This window comes from Lepisosteus platostomus, chromosome 7, assembly GCF_059453375.1.
Source record: "Lepisosteus platostomus isolate fLepPlt1 chromosome 7, fLepPlt1.hap1, whole genome shotgun sequence".
In the NCBI taxonomy this organism is placed as follows: domain Eukaryota; kingdom Metazoa; phylum Chordata; class Actinopteri; order Semionotiformes; family Lepisosteidae; genus Lepisosteus; species Lepisosteus platostomus.
This window is the reverse complement of record NC_142617.1, coordinates 41,116,198-41,140,274: the sequence shown is the minus strand read 5'-3', so window position 1 is coordinate 41,140,274 and position 24,077 is coordinate 41,116,198. Positions and strand designations below refer to the sequence as shown.

Here is a 24,077-nt window from a genome sequence, read left to right as displayed (position 1 = left end):
GCAGAGTTAGCTTCTGTTAATCGTCCATTTAATTGGGGCTCGATATCATTCTAGGTACCTAAACATTTATGAGAAATTAGGTGGTAATTTTCACTTCCGTTTGGCGAAATATTGCTTTTAGGATGATATTGTCTCTTTTTTACAGTTCTTAAACCAAAAAAACTTTGTTCCGTATGTCCTATTTCCGTAGTTGTACTGTGCAATTGACGTATACAATTGTAACGGTATAACGACCTCCCATCAGCAGATGGCGCACACATTTTTGTAGCTTACCGAGGCCAGAAACTTGATCCTCCAACGTCCCACGCTGCTTTGAGGTGACCCGGAAATTCCGCCATTGAAGGGAAGTTGCAGCGTGGGGGCACCGTCCGCAGAGAGAAGAAAAGAAGCGCGGTGTTCGACAGGAAGACCGGCCCCAGTAATTCTGTGAAAGAGTTTGTTTTTAAAGTTCTTTTTGAACCAGCAGAACTTACAGGACTATGGCGTACAGAGGCCAAGGACAGAAGGTTCAGAAGGTTATGGTGCAGCCGATTGTATCCTTTGAAACACATAGTACTCTGCGTGCGTTGTGTGAGCCGGGTGTGCATAAATGTTGTGTAGTTTGGCCTAGCTAGTAAGAACTCTTTTTATGTCTACATTGTCGGCGTTCGTACACTGCTATTTACGTTAGGTATGCTGGCCTGAATTGTCGCATGCTTCTGTGTGAATAACAGACTGATATACTCCTCTATTCGGTTAATATGCACGTTTTTTAAAATTGAAATAATTTGTAATAGTTTCAAATCAGAAAAGGGCATTCTACAAATTGTTTATTCAACTCTGGCCTTACCCAACATGGCATAACGCGCTTCGCTAGTTTTTTGTTTTGGTATCACGAACGTATTAGATTCTTAACAGTAAATGATTCAGAAACTAGTAATTGGCATGCGCATTTACATTATATGCTTTTTATTTATATCGCCTGTGATCTTAAAAGTGTGGATTCCCGCTGGAGACCGAAGGCTTTATTAATTTAAACTGATAAAGGAGGTGATGTGAGAAGAATTTATGAAAACTAATTTTCCTTGACTGATCCCTTCAGAATCTTATCTTCAGATATCTTCAAAATGTAAGTTTTGTTTCTTTGAGCTACTTTCAAAGTCATTAGTTAGCCTTTGGTTGTTTTTGTTCAATGTATCGGCTACTCATACACACGGATTCTCTGTTGAAGACCCAGGTCTTTCAAGTTTCCATGCTTCCAGAGCAAACACGTAATTAAAAAAATATATGTTTACATGATCGTGCTTATGATGTGCTAGGTGCCTGTGTATGAATGCTGAGAATGTATTCCAAAGTACATTAACATTTTCTGTAATGAAGGAGTCGGTGATCTGAACATTTTGTAGCCCTGCCTGTATGTAACCTCAGTTAAAGAATCTGATAAAACAGGCCTGACACTTTTCACAGGGTTTTCCTGTCACACTGGAGCGGGCCTTTAAGCCTTCAACCACATATTTCCTTCAGCTAGTTCACTCCTGTCTCTCTCCTCCTCAGCGATCCAGGATCCAGGTGTGGCTGTATGAACAAGTTAACATGCGGATAGAAGGCTGCATTATTGTGAGTGAATCATGAGCTCTTCCACAAAACTGCCCCTTTTCTTCAGCCCGGTTGCTGTGCTTTCTGCTTCTGCTATCACACAGCAGGGTGTACCATTTTTCCATTACACAGGATTGGATACAGATCAGGCTTAATGGCAGTTTGATACATTTCAGGTTTTATAAGTAGTTTAAAATGGCAGTTGCTACTGCAAATGTATTGGAAAGGGGGTGACATCATACCTAATATAGGACCTGGCACTTGGTTCTGGCTCCCTTAAAAGAACGTGAAGCCAGGCTCAGATGAACTGCTGTAGGTCCAATTAAAAGCTGTTACATTGCTACAGTGTAATTTTTTGATAGTAGTATATACTACTCTCTGTAGTTCTCAATGTTCTATTCCAGGGATCTCCAACTAGAGTTCTCGAGACCCCAATCAAGCAGGTTTTATGGGTCACTAGTAAATCTCTAAAGAGATTAAACGTTTCTATTGGGATCAATCTTAACAGATGGTAGTCTTAAATGACCTCTAAATCATTGAACAGATGAAAACTGGAATGTGGATATTTATTCTTTGTACATTAATTGGTTTTATTTATTGGAATGGACAGTTACAAGAAAATTGTCAGTAAAGCATGCACATATTTAACAGAGACAAACGTTATAGAAGGGTTTTGAAAAGTCTGGAAAAGGTCTGGGATTTGTCTGTGGGAAAAGAGCAAGCACCGTGAGAGTCTGCAAGTTCTCCTTGTGTTCATGTGGGTTTCTGACAGGTGCTCCAGTCTCCTCCCACAGTCCATTCTGGTAGGTTAATTGGCCTCAGGGACAATTTGACCCTGATGGGAATGTGTGCGTATTTCTGTTAGTGTGTGCATCCTGCAGTGGACTGGTGTCCTGTCCAGGGTGTATCCTGCCTGTGCCCATTGCTTGCTGGGACAGGCTCCAGCTCCCCAGCTACCCTGAATTTAAAGAAGCAGTTCGAAAGTTTGTTAGAATATTAGCCAAGGGAAGCGGTTGGTTTTGTGTGTTGCTGTTTGCACATAAATTAATTTTCTGTGCACATTAGGTGTGTCATTTTTGAGGGATCTACATTGACTAAATCACACTTCTTTTTCCCTGACCATCTCTTATAATTTTGTTCATTGTAGGGTTTTGATGAATACATGAACTTGGTGCTTGATGATGCTGAAGAGGTTCACATGAAAACAAAAACCAGAAAACCCCTTGGTAAGCATGTTTGCATATTCTTTTTTTTTTTTGGTCTTGATGCCCATGACTTTAGGTTTTTTTTGGTACTAGTCTACATTAAAATGGCTATATGTCCAGTTTAGGTGATGCTGAAACGAATACATGGTTAATCTGAATGACCTGTTTCTTTCTCTTGCAGGGCGGATAATGCTGAAAGGAGACAATATCACCCTACTACAAAGTGTGGCGAACTAGTGCACCCAGAGTATCCCTTGTTTAATGCCCAATAGTTTCTTTGATTGGTTGTAGCTGTTGTGGAGCAGGTGATGAAATGTATGTTGATGGTCATAAGAGTATTTTAGGCTTTAACCAGCCAACTGTATAACAGACAGATGTATGCTGAATGGAGTCTTTCTGACCGCTTATTTTGTATTTTCTTGTGTAGTGTGTACCAATAAAACTGGGGTGCTTTTTGTAATCCTCTATTTTTATGACCAAGGTGATTTTATTTTGGGGAAATTGAACTTTAACATGGAATGGAGAGCACCTTAGAAACTGATAGGAAAGGTGCTGACATTCCATTCATGTTGGGAGTGTTCTTCAGCCCCAAGTGATGATGCTGAGCAGTTGTGAAAACTATTTTTTGTTTTATATAAACTGCTCCATTAAAGGCAAGCTGTCTCTCCAGGTCTAAACCCTGGCTCTGTCTCCTTGCTGGTTTACCATGTCGCTCGGCCCTTCCTAATCACTGCTTACATCTGCCACTGTCTGTATTCTTCCTCCCTGCTGCAGCACGGTTTTTATAAACCACAAAGCCGACATTCACATTCTGGAAGTTGATAATCAACCCTTTATTAACTCAAGCGCTGTATGTGCTCTGAGGAGGGGGAGGGGGGTAAAGTGATGTCTTCAGGTTTTTTCGCTGGTGACTGCAGCATCTTCTCTCCCACTGTAATACAGTAAAACAAGCAGGTTACATGTTTTGCCTATAGTCACAATCAACATTAACATGCATACATATTTGTTGGTTGTAGTTTAATAATGTACAGTAAATTTAATGCACTAATAGGGGAGATGGATTGCAGGTAATTTATTGAGTGTCCGTTAAATCACAATCAAGCTTTTCACCCATCCCCAAACACACTTATATAAGTTAACACATATGTGCCTTATTTTAACAATTGCAATCCACACCACCAATGAAATTTGTTCCATTGCTTTTTTATCAGAAATATTCAAGCTCTTTACTTGATGTAAATATATTACTGTATAAAAATTTCCTTAAGCATACACAACAATTGCATAGTAAGCAACTGGCTGTACTCTTACAGGGTTGCTGATATTTCCATTGATATTCTGAAATTTCAAATTTACGCATTTATTTTTACTTGGGTTATTTGTGTATTTTATTATCAATGTCTGATTTTACATATTGATTTTCTCATTAAATTGAGGGTTTACTGGTACTACATGTTAAGGATGAGCTTGTTCATAATGGCTTAAATGACACTTATGTAACTTAGCAAAACAGCAGAAACATTAAAAGACAAATGCATTTGTAAAGGAACCTTCTAGACCAGTGGTTCTCAAACTGTGGTACGCGTACCGGCAGTGGTACGTGGAGTGCCGCCAAGTGGTACGCCAAATGACCCTGGAACTGTGTCGTGTGCGCAGAAAAATCAGGACGGGTTTTCATATTTTGTATTTTAATACGTGTCGAATACGCAGCCTACGTACTACGATACAGTGCGTGCTAATACTTCAGTGGACACAAGAGATACTCTGTAATTCTATACCACTCTATAGGAATGCGTGCTACGGATGCAAATGACCAATTGTATTTAAAAAAAGCTACTGTATCTCCAGCAAATAGGGAGAAAGGAGAATGTGCGTGATTTTGGAACAATGCTAACGTTGTAAACACAGGAATGCATAGAAATACGTGCTACGAACGCAGGTAATCTTGTGAGCACACGAAAGTGTGATAACAGAAAAATATTTAAGAACTGTTCTAATTTGAGAAAAATACACCGAGCGTCTCTGTGTTTCGCTCCCGTGCGCATGAAATAAAAACTTTAAATAAATACGGAAATAAAAACGGAAACGCGGAAAAATGCAAGCTTGCGGATTGCTAAAGCAGGCAAGCTACACTATTTTTGAAGAACCTTATTTACCTTGGCAAAAGAGCTGACACGTATTATGTGTAGAGAAAAAGCTGCTAAACAGCTCGACCTGCTGCCCCCCTGAAAGACACGGTCATTCATAGAATTATTGAAATGAAGGATTATATCAAAAGTACACTGATAGAGCGCGTTAAGATGAGCAGATGTTTTTCACTGCAATTAGATGAGTCTATAGTCGATTTGGCCAATTTGCTCGTTTACGTTAGATACGAGTTTGAGGGCATGTCCCATAAAGACTTTCTGTTCTGTAAACCGCTACCAACAGGAACTACAGGAGAGCACATATTTCATCTTCTGAATGAATTTATCGAAGAGAATGGCCTCGACTGGATAAAATGCATCCGAGTTTGTACAGACGGTGCTAGAGCAATGACAAGCCGACATAACGGTGTAGTTGCACGAATTAGATAGGTTGCTCCAGAAATTAATGTACGCATTACAACATCCACCGCGAGACCTTTGCAGTCAAGAAAATGCCTGACGATTTAATATCTGTTAGACTGTGTTGTGAATTGTATCAAGGATTGAAAAATTAATTCACATCTGCTTTGCTCAACTAAACAGGCTCACCCCTCTCACTGAAATGGTGCTTTTTATTAGTTGTTGTTAATGTTTTTTTCTGTAAAACACTTTGAGAAGCCACCTTTAAAGGCGCTATATCAAATTAAGTTTATTATTATAATATTTATTATATGTATGTGTGAGTGTGTGCACGCGCGCTCATGTTGGTCATTGAGAATTTCTGGTGTTCCTATGAGAAGATGACTTGTAGGTGGTACTTGGATGCTTTGGTTGGATTAGGGGTGGTACTTGGTCCAAAAAGTTTGAGAACCACTGTTCTAGACAATGACAGGGAAATGGCCACTGCACTTATTTCACTCAGATGTTCACTAAGGATGCAGTCATCGTGCCTCTAATAGCATTGAGATGGCAGACATATTCACAATTCATAAACCTACAAGGCCCAATGGTATCTTGCCACTTCATATGATCACAGTTATTCATAAGCCATTAATGCAACTTTTAAAACAATCATTTAAGACAGGTAGTATCCACAGACTCCAAAATTAATATAGCAAGGCAACTATCTACAAAGAGGGTGACAAACCTGACCCCGGTAATTACAATATACCTAGCTCCTACTTATTGTAAGTTATGACAATAGCCTAGGGCACTGGTTTCTCAAACTGTGGTACGAGTACCAGCAGTGGTACTCGGAGCGCCGCCAGCTGGTACGCCATATGACCCTGGAACTTTGTTGTGTGCACTGAAAAATTGGGATGGGTTTTCGTATTTTCTATTTAAAAACGTGTCGAATTCGCAGCCTACGTACTACGATACAGTGCACGCCAATACTTGAGTGGACAGAGCTACAATGTAATTCTATACCACTCCATAGGACTGCGTGATACAAACGAAAGCAGCCAATTGTATAAAAAAAAAACATATCTCCAGCAAATAGAAAGGTAGGAGAATGTGTGTGATTTTGGAACAATGAAAATGTTGTAAACACAGGAATGCATAGAAATGCGTGCTAGGAACACTGGTAATCTTGTGAGCACAGGAAAGCGTGGTAGGTAACAGAAAAATATTTAAGAACTGTTCTAGGTTAATTTGAGAAAAATACACCAAGTGTGTTTCGCTCTCATGCGCATGAAATAAAAACTTCTTTTAACTTCTGAGACAGACTCCTAAAACGGAAACGGGGAAAAATGCAAGCTTGCGGATTGCTAAAGCAGGTAAGCCCCACACTATTTTTGAAGAACCTTATTTACCGTTGGCAAAAGAGCTGACACGTATTATGTCTGGAGAAAAAGCTGCTAAACAGCTCGACCTGCTGCCCCTGAAAGACACAGTCACTCATAGAATTATTGAAATGGCGGATGATATCAAAAGTACACTGGTAGAGCGCGTTAAGATGATCAGATGCTTTTCACTGCAATTAGATGAGTCTGTAGTTGATTTGGCCAATTCACTCGTTTACGTTAGATACGAGTTTGAGGGCATGTCCCATGAGGACTTTCTGTTCTGTAAGCCGCTACCAACAGGAACTACAGGAGAGCACATATTTCAGCTTCTGAATGAATTTATCGAAGAGAATGGCATCAACTGGATAAAACGTGTTGGAGTTTGTACAGACGGCGCTAGAGCATTGACAAGCCGACACAGCGGTGTAGTTGCACGAATTAGAGAGGTTGCTCCAGAAATGAATGGAAGCATTGCAATATCCACCGCCAGACCTTTGCCTGACGATTTAAAATCTGTTAGACTGTTGTGAATTGTATCAAGGCTCGAAAAATGAATTCACATCTGCTTTGCTAGACTAAACAGGCTCACCCCTCTCACTGAAATGGTGCTTCTTTATTGTTTATTTTTATTTGTTGTTGTTCCTGTTTTTTTTTTGTAAAGAGCTTTGAAAAGCCACCTTTAAAGGCGCTACATCAAATAAAGTTTATTATAATATTTATTATATGTGTATGTGAGTGTGTGCGCACACGCACGCTCATGTTGGTCACTGAGAATTTCTGGGGTTCCATTGAGAAGATGACTTGTAGGTGGTACTTGGATGCTTTGGTTTGATCAGGGGTGGTACTTGGTCCAAAAAGTTTGAGAACCACTGGCCTGGGGGAATAGTAAACATGGAGGGAAGAAGAGACAGATGGTGCCTCACCAACGTAAGAGTTATTTGAACATGCAACAACAGTAGTTGAGCATATGGTAGGGTGCATGTATCACAAGCCTTCTAAAAATAGTTTTTCAAAAGAAATACAAGCCATAGGCAATCAGGAAAATGCATGTCTGTTTTGAGAATAGGTTGATGGATAACTACAAATAAAGGGGCACTTACTAAAACTGGGGTGATGTAAAAAAAAGGGGTCTATAAAGGGGTCTGTATTGGTTTCTTTCTGTGATTGAAATTCTGGTATAGTTAGTAATCAATTCACATTTACAGGTATCAAATTAGAAGGACTGGCACTGTAGAAACAACAAATGCCATCCAAAAATTACAGATACAATTCAATGCTAGGCACACACTTGGGAGATGATGTTAATGTAGATGTGCAGGGTTTCGCATGCAGATAGTAAAACCATAAAAAACTAAACTATAAGGTGTCACGTATGAAAAAGACTAGTGTTGCTTGTGGTAAAGCCTCCTTCAATCACTTCCTGTCAACATGACACCAAAGAGTGATGGTGTTATAACCTTGACCAGATATGAAGATGATGTAAGCACTGGTGCTACTAGAGTATGTAAAATGTCCACCACTGTTAGATAAAAATTCAGCCCTAATTTTCCATATCCCTACACAGGGAAAATAAACCTTAAATATGGCCCTACACATTAAACACATAATAAATAATAATAAAAAAGAATTAACAAAATACTGGAAGTCGACAGTAGTGTACATTCACCTTTTCTGTGCATAAATGGAAGATTCACTTGTGTGTGCAAACAGAATGGTTATTGTAATGACCCATTAAATTGAGCACCTAAATGTCATTTAAACCTGTTTGAAACATTTTGGAAACATCTGAGAATTAACCATCAATGAGAGAGCTTGCGAGAAATGTTGTGCGAGTTGGCTTGTGTGTGCGAGAGGAGCTTGTATGTGTGAGAGTGTGAGTGAGCAATGACCTACATGATTTTTAACATTACACTCACTTAAACATTAAACTTTAACACTTAAGAATTGTAATGCGCAGTGTATTGCTTACATACAGTAAACGCAAAGATGACAGCAACATAGGGTGGAGTTTGTTCTTTGGATGTAAAGTCGGGGAAGTTTCACATCCAGGGTCACAAAAAGTCAAGGGGAGACGTTAAGTAGGGACCCCCTGTACCTATTTTCTCAACTTTCAATTCTCTACAAGACCTAAATCTCTTCCGCTGCCAAATCATTATCCATTTCGAGATCCTCTTGATAAACATGAAATTAAGGAGAATCAAGTTTGGAAAAACTTTACAGCTCTGCCAGTGATAATCACCTAGTTTTCTCTCAAACTGGGAACAATTAATCTGTTGCGACTCTGAATATGTTGCAGATAAAAGCTCAAATCTGTTACATCTTCTTAAACTGTTGCATACTGACACTTGATGTATCTCTTTGTGAATGTGAATTATTGAGGGGAGCTTATTGTTACATGTGACAGGGGTATTGAAATGTTTACCTAACCTCACAGTGAAGTGGTCACAAAGTACCTCTTATCTTTAAAGGTAAGATAATTCTCTGGAGCATTTGCTCAGCTGCCCCTTTCCTTATCTTGCCATTTGAGTACTCAAAATGGCCAGAATTCAGATGGCCAGTGGGAAAGGAGAAGCAGGTTCAGACAAAATGACAGTCCAGCCGGGATGACCAAGCTGCTGACCTCACTGGTGGTCTTTCAGCAGCAAGTGAAAGAAGTTTAAGAAGCAGGAAGCAAGAGACCTTCTAGGTTAGTGGTATCTGCTGTCTAAGAGACCGAACGCAGATCTTTGATGCACAACATCCCAAGGGAGAAGGTGCAACTGACTGAGGGAGAAGGGAGCATTGTGTGATTTTATTTTTGGAAAAAATCTTGAGAAAAGAGGGTATCTGAGTGTTGTTTCCCGATTTTATTGAATCAGGGCCCTGGTCTCACAGTCCTTGTAAATGTATGTATATAATAGAACCAGATGTTGTATAATTACATTTATAATCGTGATGTTAATAATAGTCTGCTGTTTTATTACCACATTAATAAAACTACAAAGAAAATGTGCTTTGTATAACTGTTCCCCACAGTAGTAACTGACAGTGTGTAACTGGTAAGCTGGTGTTAGGACCTGATTTTACTTTTTAACATTAACATAAGTTTTAACATCCTTCATTCAATTAACTCACATTAATGTTTTACACAATGTATTTAAGCATTAAAAGACATAATACTATGTCTTACAATTATGGTCGGCCATTAAAACACTATGATAACCTTCGTAAAGCTCTAGTTCCATGGTCTTTTATACCTGGTTTGCATGGTTTAGATTAAGCCACAGTCCAAGAACCGACCAACCTGGAGAAAACAATATTCTAAATCAATGTGTAACCCAAACACCACTTGAAACCACTGACACTGAACCCCTAATTACACTTTTTCAGATCTCTATCCTAGCCTGCTGTTTAAGCCAGTACTTAAACTAAACTTCAACATGGCCTCACATACAAACAAGTGGGAGCGTCCTACAAGCAATTAGAGCCATTTTTCCCAATTAGTATGATTATATATACTCCGATTGTAGCTCTCGGCATTATAAAATCTGATTAATTCTGATATTAAATTCTTGTAAGAATATAAGTGTGGATGGATATAATCACATATTGCATTAGATGCGATTCAAATATACAATTTTCGCGTCTTCCGAACATTAATTTTAAAAGGATCGTGGTAAGTATTAAGTTGTCATCTAATACTTAAAGAAAAGGAGAGATATTTTAGAAAGTATTAAAATGGTACGCGTTTGTAATAAGCAACACTGGCTACGCACAAACTTGTTCTCGGACAAATGCACTAATATAAATGTAAATAAGAGATTAAACACTCCGATTTTCTTACCTGTTACCGGCGAATCCACGTCCTGCAGCATTTAAGGTAGTGGCAGTCTAAAGCAGGAAAGGGAAAACAAGTTATTTTTTTAATTGTAAATACTTCTCTAACACTACGTTTTTAAAGCTGTAGCTAAATTTCACCCCCTAAACTAAAGGTCAAAAACCTATTAAATCAAATAACCCGCAACGTAGTAACCGGACAGCCGTCGGTCTTCTTCCACAGTGCCCTCTTGTGGAGTGGAGGCGATCTACTCTTCCCATTGATACAAATACATCTGTGTGTATCCGTTTAGCCATGTATCACCATGTTTGTGTAAAAAAAAATGTTTAGGAAAATATAAAATACATTTGTGTTTATATACACCGCCAGCTGGATTTATTCATGGATCCCCTACGAAATAGGGACAAGAATCGGTAGCGGATTGGATAATATGCCTCGTTTAAAAAAAATATTTTATACTGCAACTATAATTGTAAAAAATCATTTTTATTATAAAGAACTAAATTCCAGAAAAGGTGGTAACGTAACAACTCTAAGTACTCCTCTAAATTAAGCAAAAACAAATCTACAGTAACATTCTGCCCCTTAGAAGTGTAATAGAAGCTTCTGCGACTCATTAAGGTCAAGGTCAGAGAGCTCTTCGAAGACTGCAGGCATTGCATATGGTCATTGACCACTACAAGTTCGAGGATGGATATGGAATAATTCATTATTTTAAAAAAATATATTTGAAATGTCCATTAATAAGACGTTTAAGGTGCCGAACTGGCAAGAGGGCTCAAGTGTAGCGGCTACCGACCATCTCGGGGCTCTGCCACGCGTGGGCTTGGCGTGAATGTCTAATTCGAAGCTGGGCTGCAAGGAAGTTCTGAGGACCGACCAGGAAAAGAGGTGACTCAGACCCGCCAAACAACTGACATCCGGTCAGACGAAATGAAAATGGAGCTTTTTGGACACGCTCGTCAGTGATATGCTTGGCGTAAAGAAAATTAAACGCATGTTCGGAAAGCATCTCATTTTTCGCGTAGTGCAAAAATCCTGTTGCAACAGATCAAACATAAATGTATGCTGAATTTCATTAGTTCCAGTTGAGTTTTCGATCTATTGAGACTTGGTTGCAATATTATTTCTTCAATCACGAGAACTAGTGGAGCTCAATGAAATTGGTTACAGTATATCAAACGTCACTCATCGAAAGTGTGAGATGCAGTTTAGAAGGGAACCACCAGAGGGCTCTTCCTGTCATATTTTTTTAATATTACATTTCTGCCTTTTATTCTGTAAGTTTAAAGTGAGACTTTTTTTAATTAGCATTCCTCCCAAAAACAATGTGAACATACAAACTCCACACAAACAGCACCCAGGGTACCAGCACTGTGAGGCAGCAATGCTAATTCCTGTGCCACTGTGTCAGCCTTGATAAATATTAGTAAAGTTTAAAATTTGGAATTGCCAGAATTCTTGTTAATTATATAGTTTGCTGTGAACCAACTGCAAAACCATGTGAAGCTATATTTTATTATTTTTACCCATACTGTCTTTCAGGATATGGCTTTCCTGTTTAAAACGATGGCGACTACTCACAGTGTATAGAAAGCTTGTGTTCAAGTGAGTCTGCGCATCGGACCCTGACAATTACTTTATTAGAAACAAGTAATGGGTTCATTCCATGCTTAAAAGAGAAAAGAGAAAACACAACGTTTCGGCTGTGAAGCCTTCTTCAGGGGTGAGGAAGAAGAACTGCCCTCACACCTGAAGAAGGCTTCACAGCCAAACCGTTGTTTTCTTTCTTCTCTTTTCAGCATGGAATAAACCTATTACTTGTTCCTTTACAGACTACGCATGCTGACGCAGCTGCCCACCTGAATTACTTTATTAGTTGGGTGTTAGATAGATAGATACTTTATTGATCCCGTGAGGGAAATTGCACTGCAACAGCAGCTTAACACAGACAACACAGCAACAGTGTAACGAATGATACAATAATAATACAATACACACAATACAATCAGTACAGTGAGAAGTGCACTAGGAAGAGTTACTCACAGTCCAGAACACACAAAGAACAGAACAGAACAGTTTTAAATGAATTTCATGGATGTTTTTATTTCTCCAAGCCAAGAAGGGTGTTTTCTAAGAACCCAATTGCTCTGAGAAACCAAACCGCCCGGCCCACGTTTCGGCCAGGTGAAGTGCTCAGAGTGCTCCCAAACAGAGATCCTCTAGAATCGTGGAGCCCTTTATAGTTCTGCTGCACACACAGGAATTGCCTGTAGGGTAGAACAGCAATGCAGACACACTGCTGGGTCTCCATGAAAGCTCACTGCCTGTCAGGACTTGGTGTACCCTCCCTGCGTCTTTCACCTGACCACATTCCATTTCTAAAACTAAAACGCCATGATTCCTAGTACGACAGGAATGTGTTTGTGGAACAGGTAATGGGAAAGTGCTGTATTTTGCTCGTAAGGGTTTGGAGGGGAAATTGCTTATCCCCGACAGGCGACACTTGTCTGAAGTGACCCAGGCTGAGGCGATTCAGAGATATCTGGCGGGGACCTTAGGGTTCACATGATGAAGGTCCAACACATCACCTCTAGTGAGGTCTTTCGTGTTCATGCATTCATTGTGTGATCACTCACCTGTTCATACTGTCAGCTTCGGAGTCCGCCACCATCCAGAGAATGAACTCCTTTGGCATATACATTGTCAATGTTGTTATATTTACGAGTCTGGTTATTCCTTATCGTGTATTCATTGGATGTTGTCTTTTGTTCTTTTGTGTTCATTGTTTTTTGTGTATTACTTGTTGCTGTGGATCCACAGGCTCTTTCATTGCTGTGCTTGATTTCTCCTGCCTGCTCTGCCATCGTGTGTTGGGTTACAGAGTCTGACTGGCCACTGGTTCAGATGGAGTCTTACCTGTCCATCAAGAGGAGCTGGGGGTACTGTACTGTATATAACCTGGCACTTGTGGAGCAGAAGCCAGTCTTTGCTTAGTATGTGCTGTTCCACAGCTTGATTTGTTTTAAGGCAGGTTTTCTTAAAACTGCTAGTGACAGAGTTCTCTTTTATTTGCACCTCTCCGTGCTCTACCTTATAATCTCTTATTGGGCCGTCTGGTCTTTATTTTATTGTTAAACACACGGTAGCAGGCCAATGTGTTGACAATGGACACAAGAAAGGTTATAAATCTTACAGTTTACTAGCAGCTAATTGATCTGAAGATTGAATTGAGCTGTTTCTTGAAAGAGCCCAGGGTATGTGCTTGTTCCAGACTGGGGTTTCTACCTGGCCCCAGAATACACAGACACTTTCAGACAGAACAATGTTTGAACTTTTTGAAAACAAATTAACTTTTGAATTGAGTGTGAAACCATCACTGAATTGATATTGCTGCTTAACTACAGTGTGTGTCCTGACAATACGATAGTCCTCTATGAATATTGCTGTAGGAAATGTTTATTTTCCTTGATAATTTTTCCTTTTTCCTCATACATGCAACTCAATTAAAGTATATTTGTAATTTGCAGTGATTAAGAATCCAACTTGTTCATCTATAAAAGTAAGAATCCATTGCTGATTACTTAATTAGCAGGCTGTGGAAAATACTACAATAGTAGGAAGGCAATGTAAATAGATTCTTTTAAGTAAAATAAACTTTTTTTTTAATAACTGATCTAAGAATATTGTGTCATCAAGCCCTGCTCAGTAAAACAATGTAGTAAAAGTTTAGCTTTCGATTTGCCTTTTCATTTACTTCAGTTTCAGGTCAACTTTACAAGCCTGTTGCGTCTCAGAAGGCCTGGGGCTTTTTAAGGCTTTTTCCAACAGCTCTTTGTGTAAAGAGGTGGGAACCGGGAGTGGTCATTCCGAACTGTCAGGTGTGGCAGATACACAGGTCTACACCAACCTCCCATCTGCTGGCTTGGAGCCCTGTGACCCCCACCTCCAACACCTGAGCCCAAAACACTGGCTCCCCTGCAAACCCCCAACCTTCTCAGAACCAGGTGCATTTCTCCCAGAGCTCTCTGATACCGAGAGACCACCCCCCCTGCTTTCTTGAGAGGTAAAAATATTAACGGTAACAATTCAGAATGCAAGCCAGTACTACTGTTGTGCTGACACTCGGTTTCACCTTACTGATGGAAGTGGGTTTTTAATTTTTTTTACTTTTCTACTGAGGAAGTGAGATAAGAATCAGCAGCAGTAGCAGCACTGAGGGATGAGAGCTCATTAACACAAGGAAGGGGGTCTGAGAGTGGGGGGGGGCTGCGCGTGTGGCAGGAACCCACTTCATCTGGGAGGAAACGGCACCGGAGGAGCTCTGAAGACGACACTGATTCCTAACTGCAGCCGCAAGCCCCGAGGTGTGGAGAGCAAGCGGACGCCTTTTTCACAGCTCTCTCCATCTCAGTCTGTTGCTACAACACAGGCTCAGACCCTCGGCAAGGAGCCTTCGTTAATGCTTTCAAGAGCAGGTTCTGAAACGAGAACACCACCTTTCCTTACCCTCCTGCGTGCCTCATAATTCATCAGAAAATAAAAATGAGCCGGTCACATTATTGCATTTAAAGCTTGCAAGCTTGCACTCTAGCTCATAAGAACAGCTACAAAGGAGAGGAGTTCATCTGCTATATGGTGGTAGTTTGCTTGCTGTTAGTTTAATGATCCATGAATGCTATCTTTCCTGCTGCGACGTTTATGAAAGGGTCTCATGCAGTGGAACCAGCTTCACCTGCATTGTTGGGGAGCTGGTTCCAGATTCCCACAATCCTCTGTGCAAAGACTTGTCTGCTGTTTTCTGTCCTGAATAATCTTAACCCTAATTTCCTCTTGTGTCCCTGTGTCCTTTTATTGGTACTGATATGAAAGAATTATTCACAGTTTTCAAGAGCCCACCATATCATTAAGCATGCCAGGCAGCTTCAAACCTTTGGAAAGTATGGTGTTTGTTATGGAGTATTTTCCATTTTCCATGGAAACTGAAGAACAATCTGTCTTTTTCCTAACAAATATGATATTACAGCTCTCATCCAAAAGACCATCAGTGTCCCAAACCTAGGAAAACTGTTCTGTTTCCCTGCAACACCAATCTCCCCTGTGATTTAAATATCAGCCCTCTGCATGAGCATCTCCACTTCTGTGTTAGGCCCTGAAAGATCGGGCTGGACAAGCACCCTGATGCTGTTTGTGTCCATGACAGTCTCATTTTCTGTCATCTACCTCCCTCGCTGGCACACTTAAAGAGGTGGTGGGCTCATGGAAGCTGTTAATGATTCTTTTCCATCAGTAATAATAAAGGTTTACGAGTATTCGGGACAGAAAACAGGAGCTTGGCACCAGAGTACATAAGAATGATTGCAAACGAGAGGAGATCATTTGGCCCATCTAGCCTTTGTGATAGTTGTAAGGTTGTTATTAGGTCTGAAGAGATGCAGCTGTTCCTTGAGCACCTGAATATCTGAAGCCCATCTACCAGTCCCACCAGTTGTTCGGTTTCCCACCCTAGCTAACTTCTCTCTCGAGATAGAGGTAACCAGATTATGAAAATGCAACAGGAATTTCTGCCTTCCTTATCATTTGTTTGGTGCTTTACATGCAAAGCATTTAAATACGCTTTTGAGAAATTGCACCAGAAATCTGATCATCTGTCACATGTGTTTTGTTTTTTTTTAAAGGCAGCTGCGGGGCTCCACAGTACAACAGGTTCATTGCGGGTTCAGGCTCGTTGTTTCTTCGCGTGTGATACCTATCAACATCCGAGGATTGGAAGAGCACAGAGGTCATTGTGACCAGCTGCCAGTGGCCCTGACCGACTGGCGAGCCTGAACGGGGTTTAATGAGTGGCATCTGGGACGCAGACGTTTCTAAAGCCCAAACCCACCTCTAGGGTCCAAGCTCATTGAGCTGTCCATTTTCTCATGCGGAAAACCCTGCCAAGGTCAGATTGTGCTTCTCATAGACTCTTTTTTCCTCTTCCTCTACGAGCAGTGTTCCCAATTGTTCAACAAGGGCTTTGTTCTCCAAGCAGAGACCATCTCCGCCGTCTGCTAGGCTACCCAGGTGGCAGACTGACGCCCCGGTGCCACTCTCCAACAGTAAACATTTTCAGGCATTTATTTATGTACCGATGTGATAATGTCCAAACAATGAGCGCTACATTTATTCCTGGCTTGCTCAGTCCCTTCTATGTTTACAGTGCTTAACGCACCCATTCTTGACTTTTGTCACAGTCGTGCCCACATAAACCTGTCAACGGAAGTGCCTGGAAATACCTCAGAGTCCACTGGCAGAGGTGAATAGGGCTAGCTGGCAGAGCAGGTACAGATGTTGCTTCTTTAGCACTTGTCTGGTTTGCTCTTGTTCAGGGCTCTGTGATTCATACATAGCGAGGCATCGACAGGGAAAGCAATACTCCATAATTTCATAATACTTCGGGCAAATGTTGTTACACTGCAGATCCGTTCCTTACTGCAAGAAAAAGTATTCCAGTGGTTATAAGGGTCACCCGGGTGGTAGCACTGACTCACTGTGTGCCAATGATCAGCAAACCACTTAACCTGTCACCAAAATGAAACTTCAGCAAAACTGTTGCCGCACTTGATAAACAACCCAACCCCTATCCTCTGTCAGTCTGTTCCGATAAAAATGTCAGGCAAATGAAATGTCATTTTATTTTAAGGGAACATCTTAACGTCAGTAGATTTAAGCAGCCTTTCACTTTTAGACCCCCTCCCCCTCCATTTATCATTTTCTGATAAAACCAGACCAAGAGCATTTGATAAAGAAATCGCCATGTCAGTATGCTTTGCTTAGATCTGCAATCGCTTAGCCACCGCACTTGTGAAGAGTTAGCACAAGTCTCCTGTGCTCTGACATACTGGCCTGCTCCAGCAATGCTGAGAGAGGAAGAGAGGAACCATGCAAATTGAGTTGTGCAGTTGTTGTTTTCAACCTGAGGTATGTAAAATGTAACACCTTTTTATCTCCACCAAATACTTGATATCATCATGTTTACTCTCTGTAAAGCTGCATTTGCCTTTTCATTCTAAAAAATCAGCACAATTTCCTTGACTTATAGGGAGTGATCTCAAGAATCCCGATCCAGTCCAGGGGTTGGAGAATGGCTTTAGCTGTTTTTAACACTATCACTCTTCTGATTATAATGCTTGTTTTATTGGATTAACATGCAGCATTTCTCAACTGGAACTCAGCATTTCTCAGCGTTAAGTTTTACAAAACCTGTCCTTTTGTTTGAATTTAGTCCTTCAGCACTACACTTTTTATATTAATGTTTATAACATCATGCTCTGGACAGTATCTTGAGGTTTTCATTCAATCTCAGGTCTTTACCTAAACAGCTCATTATGGTCTGAATTGTACCAATTTACCAACATCTCCTAGTTCGTCAGGTACATCTGCTTTAAAGAGACCAAGACCTTGCTCTGTAGACCAGAATTCAATTGTCCTGATCTACATTAAAACCGGCTTAATCTTCTTGTTTGTGCTCAACACTATACTGTACACCTGTGTGATGTACAAGGTGGTGCTCCTGTTCCCTGCAGTGTTTCAGCTGGCTCATTCTTCTGCTTGTTGTGATATTTACCATAAACAGTATGCTGTCGGTGCATTAGCTCTGTCACCGTGCTCTATGGTACCAGACACAAGCCTCATTGGCAGAGTGGACAATGAGAAGGCGAAACTGATCGATTGAATTGCCTTGTCAGGTCTGACTGAAGCCTATGAAGCTTCAGCTCTGGCTGGTTGAGTCATTTTTTTTGTATTCACAAAGCATTGGGAGCAGAAGCCCACAAAACATCATGGTGTGCAGTTTAGACCCTTTGGAGTTCATTCTTACATCTTATAAAAATTCACAGTTTTTTTCTTCACATATCTTCACATCTGAGTTTGAGCTCTCAGTAGTGTCAGAGCACATTGTCTGTCAGGTCAGCTTCTTGACACTGACTGTATTTACAGCCAGGGCAGCCGTGTCCATGACCCTGTCAGTACGGTGTAGCTGACTGGTGTGATCTCTACTGTACCACGCTTTTGCCAATGTGTCATTATTATCAGTTCTAGGTCACCAATTTTTTGTTTTATACCGACCCAATCTGGAAGTGCCGAATGTTTAAAACTTGGCCTGAGGCTAGGAGTCAGACATGGTGATCCTACACTGTTCAGGCTTGGACAAGCAGCAGACTCCCAGCACCCTCCAGGAGAGTTAGTGATGATTGGAGGAGCACCGTGTCTCTTGGTGAGTGGCCAGGTGCCCTGAGAAGACTAATGCGGAACCACCCTTGTCTCTCTACTAAGGTGTACACTACTGCTTTAGGAGTCTCCATAACTTGTTTCTGTCTCGAACTGGCAGCATTCAGGCCAACAGCTCAATCTTGGTTCTGAGTGAGCACTTTAATTGGCTAATTCACTGGAGTGGACCCCCTTCACTGCATTTAATACCAGACATCATAGGTTTCCTTGCAAGAGTGACTGATTGATGTGGAAGGGATGGAAGGAAGAGCCTATCAGAAACTCAGTAAAGAGAGAACTGTCTTGGCCATCCAGGAAGCAGGATCCCAGACAACAGAGCACATTCAGAGCCCAGTGCTCTTACCTCTCATTCATTTCACTGATCAGGCTAATCCTGGTCCACATCCCATCATCTCTTCGGACATCCAGCATGTGATCTGTGTGTCACAGAAGAATAAAAACAAGCTAGGAAAAGGGAGACTACCCCAACCAGTCGCTAGTTTAGTGTCCTGTAGCTTCTTAATTGGAGAATCTGATTTAACTGTTACTTTAAGGATACCAGATAAACAACTCCCACAACATGGCTGACACTGTTTTTTCTGTACTTCTTTCATAAACTTCAATGACTTTTTTTCACTCTCCTATATTAAAGTATGCACCAGAGACCATGCAAAACATCTTTTGCAGTGTATGTTTGAATGTAAAATGTCAAAGAAGGATTTCTGCCAAGGTTTTTGAGTTATTCATTAAAAACATTGACGAGCAAATGCAACTTGAAACAGCAAACAGCTGGAATACTTTAAATAAACATTCTTGATATAAAGGGTTTGAAAAGAAGTAAGCAAGCACTTCTTTTTAAAAAGCAAACTTCTTTAAAAGGGCTAATATTACTAAACAGAGGTCATCGGTTTCTCTTTTTTTTAGGTGACCTATCCCTGCAACCACCTGGACAGATTCAAAAGCAGTTTGAATGTGGTGTTTTGGTGTTTCTTTCTTTTGGCTTTGTCAGCAAAACTAAATTTCATCTGATCTTAATGTTGGCTTTGTCAGCACTCTCTCTTGGATGGGTGGTGGTGGGGGGGGTGTTCAAGTGGGACAGGCTGACAGAATTTTAAGTTCTCGAAAACCACCTTGCTAAAGGAAGCAAGCGCACGTGTAACTTATTCTAATTGGCACCAGATCCGCATTGTAATAAAGTCTAGAGAAGGAGCAAAAAGCTCAAATCAAACTTTCTAGTGCATACTTTCTGTAGTGTCAGGAAAGCACAAAGCAGCTGAAAGAGTCAACAGGCTTTTTTTACTGGTTTCTTACTTTTCTCATACCTTCTAACAGGGGATCAGATCTGGACAGTGGTCTAATTTTATAATTCCCTACTCTTACGCTGCACTAGTGTGAAACTAATCTTGTGGCTGTTGGACTAGTTTGACACTAATTATATAGTAATGGGCATGTTGCCTCATACAGACTATGCTTTCTTCACTCTCAGTTGTTAATGGCCTCATCATCTCTTTTTCACAAGAACAGCGATTGACTAGATTTTCTGATGTATTTAATTTGTACCTTTGCATTATTATTGCACTGACCTGTACTGAATTTTTTCAACCTATGCAAATTGCTCTGGATAAGGACATCTGGCAAGTGTAAAAATCCAAACAATAACACACATCATTTTTATGGCATGCAAATGATGTTTGAAATGGAACTTTCTCAGCTTTTTTCCAAGAAATACTTTGGCCTGAGATGAGCCAGATTGGGTTTTTGTTTCCCCAACTGTATGTTATCTCAATTTACAGTAAGTTCTCCCCATGTTGAGTACCTTTGTGTGATGTTGGTACTTTATTGTGCGGCTGCAAAGATTGCAGAAATGAGATTAGGCAAATTTTAAAAAAGCCATATTTTGCATGATGCTGACTAGCTAAAACAATGGCTAGTAGGATTAATGAGCTGGGCTGTTCTGAGAATGCTATGATCCCCCTCCACAGTGAGTTCATTATTGCTCTAAAAGCCAACCTCACATTTTATGCTCATAATCCAATTCCTTATATGAAACTGGTATGCTTCTTAAATTTTTTTTTACATTTTTTAAATTAAGTACGATGCATTTGCTGATATCTGCATTGCACCTAGATGTGCTTGAGTTTTGACAGCAGATTCCACCATGTCACCTGCTCTGCCTCATCCTCAAATCATTGTCTTGCTGTTGTAGTTCACTTGTTCCAGGTGATCTGCAGATTGTCAAAAGAGTACAGGACCCAACACAAAACACCTGGTGCTTCAGGACACAGAGGGGCTCACATTCCTAACACTGATGTAAGGGTTGGAAATGATCTGTCTTGTGGCGTTGTACATTTATCCCATAAGCACAGTATCAAAAGCTTCATCTGAATCAAAGCCCTCGGTTTTCTCTCCAGTCCCGCTCACCCTGCGTAGATGCTGTGAGCAGGTGTTCTCTGTGAGGTACCAGGCAATGGCAGGCAAGTGTGAGGGATCAGCATCGGTGACGTAACTGCAAAAAGAAAGTATTTGACCACTCTCAGCAAAGGCCCAGGGGTGATTAAAAAAGCATCCCTTTCAGTCCCAGACCCAGAAGCCAAAACATTAGTTTTCTGGGGCATTCGAAACCTCCAATTTTGAGAGGCAAGACATTTCATCTTAAAGACACAGCTCTAAGGCAAGTATATAATAATAGTCATTCGGACAGGATACCAAGCAAGGCAAATTCCTCTCTCTCTCTCACACACACACACACACACACACACACACACACACACACACACACACACACACACACGTTTTTCGGTCTTCCTTCCTCCTTACCTTCTGCCATCACACCTCCTCCCTTGTCCCACTACAAGATGAGTCAAATCCATTGCCACTTCCTGCCTCACACTGTCAGCTACATGCAGACAGACACAGAGGCAGGAGTGCAGTATCCCTGAAAGGAGTAAATTCACCGAAATCACTCACATCTTAACACAGTTCCTGCAGACCCCAATGCAACAGCACACCAACATCAACCAACACACTTAACACACCTCAACACTAGTGCTCCAACACACGTAGCACATTTGCACACCGTCGGGAACAGGGCACAAAAACAGAAAGACAATGATTTGAGGATGGGCACAGCAGGAGACCTGCTTGCGTTTTTACAGCAGCTTCCAGCATATCTACATATAACGCAGAACGCAGATGCAAGTTCGTCGTGCATTATTTTTATATTGAGAGATGGATAACCTTTTTCTGCAGAGAAATCAAATAGGAGCTCAAAACTGGAGGCCTATATTGGATCTAGGGGAGCGGTAAATGGATTTATTTTTGCCATCATCTGGGCATCCCACACACTCGCCAAAGAGAGCCACGCGAACCTCCAGTTCATACACCGTCACGCACCACACACACTCCCACTCACCCACACCTACACCCACTCAAAAACGCTGGCACACACCCAGACGAAAAGTGTTCCTAAATCCTGGAATAAAAGGGGTGCGAGAGAAAAGAAGGGAACAGAAAATAAACGAGTAATGAAATTATAACAATATAGGATGCACGGTGGGGGAGGGGGGTGGACACAATGGCAGGGAACAATTGCGCCGCGCCAATAGTGAGGCAGGACAATAGAGTCAATGACAGCAGGACAATGGCCTCAGTGTTTTCAATTAGACATTATCTCATACGCACTCTGGCAGGTCTCATTGTGCGCCAGCTATTTTCAGCTCTCGCTTTGTGTTGGACAGCATTGATATTTCTTCCAGCCCTGCAGAGACGCGGCTCTTGCTTTTGTTTATGTTTTTGTTTAGTTTTTTTTTTTCGTGCCTGTCCTCGGTTCCAATCGAGTGAGTGGCAGGGTATTGAGTAGGAATGGGTGCAGCAGGGCCAAGCACGGAGAAGAGCACACTATTCCAACACCGGGCTTATCTGCCTGTGTCAAAGCGGAACTTAACAGTGCGATCCATGACCTATCAGTGCCCACTCAACTGTATTTCTGTGTTGCCAAAAACTCTAAAGGAAATATTTTTCCAACCTACAATCTAGTAATATTTTTTAAATGATATTTCCATTGTTAAACTCCATATGTCAAAGCGACCTTTTTCCTGCCTTAGTTTTCTTAGCTCATACGCCTCTTTGACACATTCATGCACTGCACTGTGAGTTTTACAGGGAGCAATATAATAAAACATATTTTCACTTTGAACGATATGCCGTTAGGTATTATAAGTACACAATGAGGGAAATAAAAAAGGAATGCTTACCCAAAATGAAGCGTTCAGTGTCACAAGCTGAAAAAATAAGCTAAGATAAACAACGAGTGACCTCTTTGGGTGGAATCCGGATAATTGTACTTGGCACTAAAGTGATGAAACAGATAGGTTAAAAGGGCTGAAAACTGCAGCTGCCAATGTACTTTTAATGTCTAATTATATTATGCTACTTTGACATTACAATGAGAACACAGCTTCCATCTGACCTCTAAACTGACAAGATGTTAATGGGTTAAAACTCCTTTTCCAATGTCATTTTCTCTTTGCATCTCAGCTGGATGGGGGAGCCACAGGTGTGCTTTGATTCCCAGTTTGCCTTGTGTCCTCCTGCCCTTCTCACTCTGAAGATTCCTAACAGAACCCTTCCAAGCCTGTGGGCCTATGGACACAGTTCTGTGCATGTCCTTGCATCGCACAATGAGATCTACCAAAGGATTACAAGATCACTGAGCCTTTCAGACCCGAAGGAAGATAGTGCAATGATAATAAGATGCAGTTTGGCATATCTACTGAATCTGGGTTTGAGAGATTGTGGTCCTTTCCTCAGACATTTGGCAACCTTTGTAATTTTTGTGTTTTGCTATGACGTGGTGGTTAGTTTGGGTATTTTGTAGCTCTTGGTTTCTGAGTTCCATTTTGGCTTGGGGTACCTTCTGTGTGAGGTTTGCATGTTCTGCCTGTGACCAGATAGGTTCTGGCCAGGTGCTTCTGCTTCCTCCCACGATCCAAAGCCATGCTGTTGAGGTGAAATCTAAAAATTGAACCCCCTGTGTCCTCTGTGTGACCAGAGTGGGATTCCTGTCCCATCTCATCCTATCTTTCACCCAGTGTCTGGCAGGTTAGGCTCCAGCCCACCACAACCCTGTCTTGGACTAAGAAATTGTTTAACACTGATGGATGGATTTTTAATGAAAACGATTATATGCTATTCAACTTCTCAGTTGTGACTGTGCTTGGTATTTTGTCCGATTGCAGATGAGTCGGAAAAGCTCGGGAAAGCAGCGGTCTGTTCCTGATGCCATTTAAGATGTTCGTATCTCTCTCGTCCATCGGTGGTG

At 41.1% G+C, this 24,077-nt stretch overlaps 1 protein-coding gene and 1 long non-coding RNA gene across 2 annotated transcripts; one reads left to right on the top strand and one right to left on the bottom strand.

Moving 5' to 3' along the window:
• Window positions 1-340: 340 nt before the first annotated feature.
• snrpe (small nuclear ribonucleoprotein polypeptide E) lies at window positions 341-3,247 on the top strand. Its single transcript, XM_088640384.1, has 5 exons — window positions 341-533; window positions 1,082-1,108; window positions 1,534-1,596; window positions 2,723-2,801; window positions 2,962-3,247. The coding sequence occupies exons 1-5, from the start codon at window positions 480-482 to the stop codon at window positions 3,015-3,017; spliced, it is 279 nt and encodes a 92-aa protein (XP_088496510.1). The 5' UTR covers window positions 341-479; the 3' UTR covers window positions 3,018-3,247.
• Window positions 3,248-3,589: 342 nt separating this feature from the next.
• On the bottom strand, window positions 3,590-10,928 carry LOC148658784 (uncharacterized). Its single transcript, XR_015940172.1, has 2 exons — window positions 10,517-10,928; window positions 3,590-3,711 (listed from the first exon to the last, which is right to left on the bottom strand). It is a non-coding gene; the product is annotated as an uncharacterized LOC148658784 (long non-coding RNA).
• Window positions 10,929-24,077: the final 13,149 nt, after the last annotated feature.

What these genes read in the sequence shown, in the direction of transcription:
- snrpe (XM_088640384.1), top strand. Translation starts at nt 480, where the DNA reads ATGGCGTACAGAGGCCAAGGACAGAAGGTTCAGAAGGTTATGGTGCAG. An exon ending in GGATAGAAGGCTGCATTATT is followed by an intron (nt 1,597 to 2,722) that starts GTGAGTGAATCA and finishes TGTTCATTGTAG; the next exon opens with GGTTTTGATGAATACATGAA. An exon ending in AAAAACCAGAAAACCCCTTG is followed by an intron (nt 2,802 to 2,961) that starts GTAAGCATGTTT and finishes TTTCTCTTGCAG; the next exon opens with GGCGGATAATGCTGAAAGGA.